The following is an 8,735-nucleotide window of genomic DNA, read 5'->3' on the forward strand; positions in this document are numbered from 1 at the left end:
TTATCCAACCTAATGCCCCCCAAAAAACGTAGAAGGATCTGACTTCTAAGGCTCAGAAAAAAACAACATTTCTCAGTCAACTCCTCGCCCGCCGCCAGCCAAATCATATAACCCCTCCTTTCCATACCAGTTGCTCGCTGTTGAGCTCGACAGCAGCGTCAACAATTCCAAGTTCAAATGTTTGTATCGTATCGTACAGCGCACATCAACCTTACCTACTGTCACTGCGTCATCGATGAGCGTGCAGGTCACCCTCAGCTGCTAGAAATTTCTTTGTAGTTCGTCACGAACCTGCAACTTGTTCGGCATGTGCAATATAAATGCAGATTCTCTACAGAGCGACAACGAACAACCGGAGCAGACCCGCTCCCTGAAGTGAGGTGAGCGAGCGAATCGTCGTTCTCGATCTTTGCCAGGAGAGGTGCTGATCGAGATGTCGGCGGCCGAGGGGAGGAAGACGGCGTGCGTCACCGGAGGGAGCGGCTACATCGCTTCAGCACTCATCAAGCTGCTGCTTGAGAAAGGCTGCGCTGTCAAGACGACTGTCAGAGACCCCGGTTGGATTATTGTTCCCTTGTTTTGTAGTTCTATCTTGTATAGAATTTGAGCTGAAACCTTGGGTTCTTCAGAGTTCAGACTCGACTGGATAAAGACTCTGTGTTTTGATCCAAATTTCCAAAGAGTCTCATGATTCTGGATTTTGTTTTGTATGAAGATAACGTGGAGAAGAACTCTCACCTCAAGGACTTGCGAACACTTGGCCCCTTGGAGATCGTCCATGCTCAGCTGGATGAAGAAGGCAGCTTTGATAACGCAGTTTCCGGCTGCGACTACGTCTTCCTCGTCGCAGCTCCTGTTAAACGATGTACATACGGAATCCTATAAACCGTATAGTGTATGTGTGCGTGTAGTTGTTGTAACCGGTTAGGTTGTTGTGATTGCATCTTATCCTAGCATATGACTTGGAGATCAATCCACAACCTAACAACCTTGTAATCTCGCAGCCCTTGGTGGCTATATTAACACGCACGCGTCCCTGCTAACCGCATACGCTTAAGCCTCATTTTCTATATGGTATACATAGCCCAACTCTTCCAAACGCATCTAGGTCATGTCTTCCTCCTCCTCTCCCGTCGCCATGGCCTCCCACTCCCTCGCATCGCTTGGCCACACCATCACCGAGAAGCTCATCAGAGAGAACTTCCTGGTGTGGAAGGCACAAGTCCTGCCGCACATCAAAGCGGCAGGGATGGTGGGCTACCTCAATGGCTCGATCAAGGAGCCGAACGCTGTCCTCCTCTCTGAGAAGGAGATCGCTGATGGGAAGAAGGAGATCGTCAGCACGCCCAACCCGGAGCATGCCATCTGGGTAACGCAGGATCAACAGGTTCTCACGTTCCTGATTGCCTCCCTCTCTCGTGATGTTCTCATGCAAGTTCCGAACCACACCACCGCTGTTGGCATCTGGCAAGCCTTGTGCCAGAGTTTTTCTTCGCAATCCAGGGCTCGCACCATCCAGCTCCGCTCAGCCCTGGGAAACACACGCAAGGGGGATCTTCCGGCCGCTACCTACTTTACCAAGATGAAGGGGATCGCTGATGAGCTCGCAGCCGCCGGCAAGCCCCTTGGAGAAGATGACCTCGTTGATCAGATCCTCCAAGGACTGGTGCATGAGCCGGAATACAACGGCTTTGTCTCCGCGATCTCCACCCGCGCTGCCATGGACCAGCAGATTGGGCTCTATGAGCTCTTCTCGCTGCTCCTGTGTCACGCCCAATATGCGACCCTATCCAAAAGAAACTCGAAGGTCCCACCAAGGATAGACCCGCATATTGAAACGCTTTTGCAAGGTGGATATCATTACATCAACATTACATAATAGATGGGGATACATGCAAGAGGCATACAACGCCACACGAATACAACATCATCATACAAAAGAGCAACATCCGACTACGGATGAAACATAAACAGAAACTCAAACGACATCCACCCTGCTAGCCCAGGCTGCCGACCTGGAACCTATCCCTGATCGAAGAAGCAGAAGAAGAACTCAACGCAAGCAAGCATCGCTCTCGCGTCAAGACCATCGCATAACCTGAACCTGCAACTGTTGTTGTAGTAATCTGTGAGCCCCGAGGACTCAACAATCCCATTACCATGGGTATCAAGACTAGCAAAGCTTAAAGGGAAAGGAAGGGGTAAAGTGGTGAGGCTGCAGCAACGACTAAGCAAGTATGGTGGCTAACATACGCAAATAAGAGCGAGAAGAGAGCAAAAGGAATGGTCGTCAACTAGTAATGATCAAGAAGTGATCCTGAACTCCTACTTACGTCAAACATAACCCAGAAACCGTGTTCACTTCCCGGACTCCGCCGAAAAGAGACCATCACGGCTACACACACGGTTGATGCGTTTTAATTCGGATCTGGTGTCAAGTTATCTACAACCGGACATTAACAAATTCCCATCTGCCTATAACCGCAGGCACGGCTTTCGAAAGATTATACCCTGCAGGGGTGTCCCAACTTAGCCCATGACAAGCTCTCACGATCAACGAAGGAATAGACCTTCTCCCAGGAAGACCCGATCAGACTCGGAATCCCGGTTTACAAGACATTTCGACAATGGTAAAACAAGACCAGCAAAGCCTCCCGCAGTGCCAACAAATCCCGATAGGAGCTACACATATCTCGTTCTCAGGGCACACCGAATGAGCCAGACGTCGGGTTGGCATAGACCCTGGTTGCCCAGGGGGCGCCGGACATCGCTCGGTTTGGACCAACACTTAGACAAGCACTGGCCCGGGGGGGCTAAAATAAAGATGACCCTCGGGTTGGCCGACCCAAGGGAAAGGGTAGGTGGTGGTGAGGCAAATGGTAAAATCAAGGTTGGGCCTTGCTGGAGGAGTTTTATTCAAAGCGAACTGTCAAGGGGGTCCCATAAATCACCCGACCGCGTAAGGAACGCAAAATCCGGGAACATAACACCGGTATGACAGAAACTACGGCGGCAAGAGTGGAACAAAACACCAGGCAAAAGGCCGAGTCTTCCACCCTTTACCAAGTATATAGATGCATTAAAAATATAAGAGATATTGTGATATCCCAACCAAAATCCTGTCCACAATGGAGCAATCTTCAAATTCACCTGCAACTAGCAACGGTATAAGAGGGGCTGAGCAAAAGCGGTAACATAGCCAAACAACGGTTTGCATAGGAAAGGTGTCAAAGGTTAGAGGTTCATGGCAATATGGGAGGCTTGATAAACAGGTAATAGGTAGCGCAGCATAGCGATAGAACGAAACAACTAGCATAGCAATGATAGTAGTGAGATCCAGGGTAGCAGTCATCTTGCCTGAAATCCCGCAAGGAAGAAGAACGAGTCCATGAAGAAGACGAACGGATGAAGCCGAACCAAGCGTAGACGAACGAATCCTCACGATCGCAACGAAACAGGAACACGGTAAACACACCACACATAAACAAGGCATGATGCACAACAAGTATGATGCATGACAAGCTACATGAAGCTACTCATGGCAAGAGATGATGCAAACAAGAGCAACACATCAAGACAAGTTTAAATGAGGACGGGAACAACATATAACAATTCCGGTAAGTCCTCATATGCAAATTTCGAAATTGGTCCAGATCTGAATAAACCTTATGTTCAAGTTGTTAAACAGCAAGTTAAGATGCAACAAGATGATCTACACGAGATTCTAGTCAAGTTACATATAAAGTTCATTTAGTTCGGAGCTACGGTCTAGAAGATATGAGCAAAACAAGTTAAACATGTCATTGATGCAAAATGCACCCAAACAACAAGCAAACACACCAAAACATGGATGCAACATGATAATATGAAGCTACATGCAAAATCAAGCAAGTTTCATATAGAGCACACTCAAAACGGAGCAACGGTTCAACACACACACTCTCAACAAGTTTAAAGGACAAGCTGTCCAAAACAGCAACTAGGCATATTGCAAGCATCAAAACTATATGCTACAGCATCTCAACATAATAACAAAAGGCATTGTCATGATGTACAGGTAAAGCATAACAAAACATGAACACTGAGCTATCTCCAGAAATCACTAGAACATGCTCAAACACACATGGTAAGATTGCAAGTTATAACAATTTCGGATTTTGCAGAAAATAACATCACGATGCAATGTTCAGAGCTATCAAACAACATGTTACAAGAACTTATAATGGCAAACAAAGTCATGGCATGAATCTACTAATAGCTATCAAAAAATATGATGGCACCCACATAAACATAGCAAGTTATTATACAGATTCAAACATGGCAGAAACAGAATTATGAAGGCATGTAGATGAGCTTGTACCACTCACTACAGAGCAATACATGGCATGGAAATGCAACCAATAGTAAGAAGGCATATTTGTGAAGCTAAGGATGGCAAGAGAAAGGTCATAGGGTGCATAGAACACTAGCAAAACACATGGGAACAAGTGAACTGAATGTTAACAGGCTGACATAAACATTATGAAGCAACTTTGGAGCAAGATATGAACAAGCTACAGCAACCTATAAATGCAACCAGGGGCATGGATGGATAGAGGATGACATGTAGATCAAAAACATATTTATAGAACATCTCCATATTATGCATAGAATGATTAGTTACAACATGTTTATATAGCATCACGAAATAACAGATTCAGCCTAGCAAAACAGCAACAGCGTGTACACTACTTAACAAGCTCGATACACTCACCATAAGTTATTGCATGATAAGATAAGCATAGCATCATCAAGAAGACATGTTTGTGAAACAAACCAAGTCAAGAACAAGTCTATAGCATGCAAGGATCAACTATAGCAAGCTTGGCCAAATTGAATAACAAGTAAACAATCTGCCAAGAAACATTTTGAAGCAAAAGTAGAGCATGAAAATGACATGCTAGACTACTCCATAATTGCAACAAAGGGCATGAATGGATAGACAATAACCACATGTTCAAAACACCCTTACTGAAGTATCTCAAAATATGCATGGATCTCTCTGTAGCATCAAGTTTACATGGCATCAAAATAACAACAGAACAAGAACTAAAATCAGCAACATCACGATGCCTAGTTTGCATGCTTGTGCTAGTCACCACATTGAACACAAAAAATACATGGCATACACCTCTGTAAAGAAGACATAGCATAGATCAAAACACATGTAGACATCAACCTCATAGGATGCACACATCAATCATGGCAAAAATGACAAAAGAGCTCATTCTGTTAACAGACAGCAGAAAACATCATGAAGCACTCTTACAACGATGATTCAGGCATCTAGATGAGCTCAAATGAATATAATGCAATGGAATGAAATGATGCACTTGTCGAGACGAACAATTTGACATATTACACGCATGAAACGGAGCTACGGATGCAGAGATACAATGCGATGAACATGTCATGATTATTACTGTAGATCTGGGGACTTAGTCGTTTTCAGGAAAAAAATATGTGAGCATGATTTAGCTATACTACGCACGGGCGGGATTTCGCGGGGGTTGCTCACCCATTGGGCTGATCCCAGAAGTGGAGAGGCCGGGGCAGGCCGGGCGCTGGGCTGGGCCTCCGGCTGGAGCTGGCTGGGCTGGCGCGCTGCTGGGCCTTGGGGAGGCCGGCGGCCCATGCGCAGAAGGGAGGCGGACGGTGGCGGCTGGGGACGCAGCTCCGGCGAGCGCGATGGCCTGGAAGGCGCCGGAGATGGTCCAGGAGGGCGTATCCGACCGGAGCAGGTGGTGGGGCGCCGTGGGGGCGCGGGCGCGGGGTGGATCCGGGTCGGGACAGTGAGCACGGGGCTCCGGCGCGGTCGAGCTTCACGGGCGGGACGACCACCCATGGCGGCGGCGACGGCGGCGGTTCCCTGCAGGGGCGGGCAGAGAGGGAGATGAGACAGGGAGGAAGGAGGAGGAAGGAGGCGAGGCGCTATCCTGGGGGTCGCCGGCAGAGGCTCCGGTGGCCGGCGATGCAGGCAGCGGCGCAGAGGAGCTCGGGGTCGAGGGGCTCCTCCCCTCGATCCGATCGGGAGTGGGAGGCGCGGGGCGCTGGCGCAGAGCGGGCTTCGGGGCCCAGATGCGGCCCAGGGCGGGCCCGATCTGGGCCGGGAGGGCTGCGGCGGCGGGAGTAGAGGCAGGGGCGCGTGGCGCGCGTGGGTTGGAGGAGGAGGGCGGCTGCGGCGGCGCTGTCCGCTCAGGCGACACCAAGTGGCGGAGAGGGAGAGGGTCGGCGCGGAAAATGTTGAGGGTGGCGGCGCTGGAGGTTATGGAAGGCTACGGGGCTAGGTTAGGGTAGGTTTTAGACTAGGCTTAGTCCAAAATGGGCAGGTGGGGTGTCTATATATAGACAAAGGCTAGGGTTTGGTGGGTTTAGGGGGGTTTTCGGACCATCGGATCGCGATCGAGCGGCTCCGGACAGAGGGGGAACTAGGTGGGCTGCGGTGGGCTGTGCTAGAAAAAGCCAAGGGCTGCGGGATAGAAGAGAGAGAGTCCCGACGGCAGTTTCGAAGACCGAAACATCCGACGAAGGTACCGGCAACGGTACCGCTATATTTAACGGTTGGGCTATCAAATGGACTCCGAATGCGACGAAACTTGGCAGGCGGCCTGTCTACACTATAATAAGACCGCACGACAAGTTGCAACCCATTCCGAGAACATTTTTTTGCCACTTATAAAATAATATTTCGGAGGTGCCGCGGGCACGTGCGAGTGTGGTCTGGACTCCGAACGGACAACGGAGAGAACCGGGAGGACCCGAACGGATGCAAGTTTTGAAAAACATGCAGATGAAATGCAGATGATGACATGGCAAAATGCAACACGCAAGCAAATGACATGGCAACAAAGGCGAATAACTGGCAGACACCTGGCGCATCGGATCCGGGGCGTTACAACACTCCTCCACTAACAAGAGATCTCGTCCCGAGATCTTAGGACCGAGACGGAAGGGAAAAATGGATGAGGTGAAACAAGAACTCAAGAAGAAGCAAAGAATCGAGAGCACTCGAGAATAAGAGAGGAACGACGAGAATGACGAGAATCGAAAGCTCACGGAATCAGATAGACTATGAAAGCACTCCGGTTAGAACGAGATAATAAACGAATAAGACTGAAAGGATTTAGGCAGCACTCCGGCTAAAAATGGAAGGTAAAGACCAAGAACTAGAGAGGATGGAATGATACTTGATGAAGATATGACACAAAACCTCCGGAAAGAATTGAAAGAGAATTGAATGAAAAGAACTTAGAAGGAAGGATTGACTGGATTTGAATATCTGAGAAGAACGAAGAACTGCAAAACTCCACTTCAAAAGAATACAGAGGATTAATTGCACTTCGTGATGAGAAGAAAAGATACTTGAACTCCTTCGATAAGAATCTTGATGAACACTTGAGGAAAGAATTGAATCATGACGAGCCACTGTGAAGAACTCCGGTAACGAAAGGATGATGAGATAGAATGAAGGGTGAAAGAATAAGATGAGCCTTGCGATGATTTAGATGGAGGTTCCGACGAAATGGCTGAGGAAATTGAACTCCGGGAAAAGAAAATATGAAGACACTTGGAACTAGAATTTATTCGCCAAAACAAACTCTGAAGGAAGGTATTACTCACTTTGAGGAAATAAGAATAAGATTTCTTGTATGCTTATCCTTCATCAAATTAAATTGATGACCAACAATGTATTTTGCATACTACTTATTCTTCTTGAAAGGATTGAGAAGAGATATAGCGTGAACTTGAGAAAGTCTTCATGAACCACCGGTAGGATTGAAAGAACGAATGGATTAAAATCATACTCAAGGAAAAAGAATCTTGAACGAACCACCGTTAGAAATGAAAATGACTGATGAAAGGGACTGAATCACCGGGAAGAATTAGAAGAACAAATATGCTCGAGGGGATTTAGATTCAAAAGAACAAAGAGACAACGAGTTGATAAGGAATACTTGAATGAAGCACCGGGATAATTAGAGAATGATAACTGGACTGATGGCCTCTGGTGAAAAGAAACAGGAAAACAACTCCTGACATACTCCGGATGGATGAAAAGAATATCTGACAAATGGAATAATTCGAGATGATGATATGAAAACTCTTCTTCAATCTTCAAATGCCGACGAGAAACACCACCAACATTACTGAGATACTCCGGGAGAATGAAAAAGGAGGAAGGGTTGAACCAAAAGATGAAAAGAATTTGAGAGCGGACTTGGAGATGGCATCTGACTGATGGAATCCATTCTTACGTCACACTTGAAAAGAATTTGAGAATAACTCCGGGGGAATTAGAAGAGTCAGGTAAGATCCTGGGAAAAGACCTGTGGGTTAGGGCCCACTAAAGAGAATACACTGTTGAAAAAGGATTGTTGAACAGATAGATGATGCACCGGAACAATTGAAATATTTGAATGAGGTGACAACCTCGAGTTAATTCGAACACAGACGAATCTCGTGAGATGTCTTGAGCACTCCGGAAGGATAAACTGGCGAGAGGCAAGCGAGCAAGGAGAACACTCGATCCAAGGAAAAGAATATGATCAACCCGAAAAACTTGAATTGAATCCACCGGAGAAGAAAAGAGATGAAGAATGTCCACCGAGACGAGAATTCACCGATTGAAACAATTGACGAAAGACTGAAGAGGCTCCACACGAATGAAATTGATGCTCGAAAGAGGCTCAGGCTCC

The 8,735-nt window shown here is 47.3% G+C and overlaps 1 protein-coding gene across 2 annotated transcripts in view; it reads left to right on the plus strand.

Annotated features, from left to right (window-relative positions):
• Positions 1-370: 370 nt before the first annotated feature.
• LOC119368461 (anthocyanidin reductase ((2S)-flavan-3-ol-forming)-like) overlaps positions 371-8,735 on the plus strand; it is a 56,066-nt gene continuing 47,701 nt past the window's right edge. The window contains exons 1-3 of one of the 2 annotated variants that reach the window (XM_037633714.1): positions 371-557; positions 716-865; positions 2,651-2,659. In XM_037633714.1, coding sequence (XP_037489611.1) covers positions 434-557; positions 716-865; positions 2,651-2,659 — 283 coding nt within the window. In that variant the 5' untranslated portion in view covers positions 371-433. The remainder of the gene's footprint in view (positions 558-715; positions 866-2,650; positions 2,660-8,735) is intronic. The other variant, XM_037633713.1, reaches the window with a different exon arrangement.

This window comes from Triticum dicoccoides, chromosome 2B (genome assembly GCF_002162155.2).
Source record: "Triticum dicoccoides isolate Atlit2015 ecotype Zavitan chromosome 2B, WEW_v2.0, whole genome shotgun sequence".
NCBI classification, from domain to species: Eukaryota; Viridiplantae; Streptophyta; class Magnoliopsida; order Poales; family Poaceae; genus Triticum; species Triticum dicoccoides.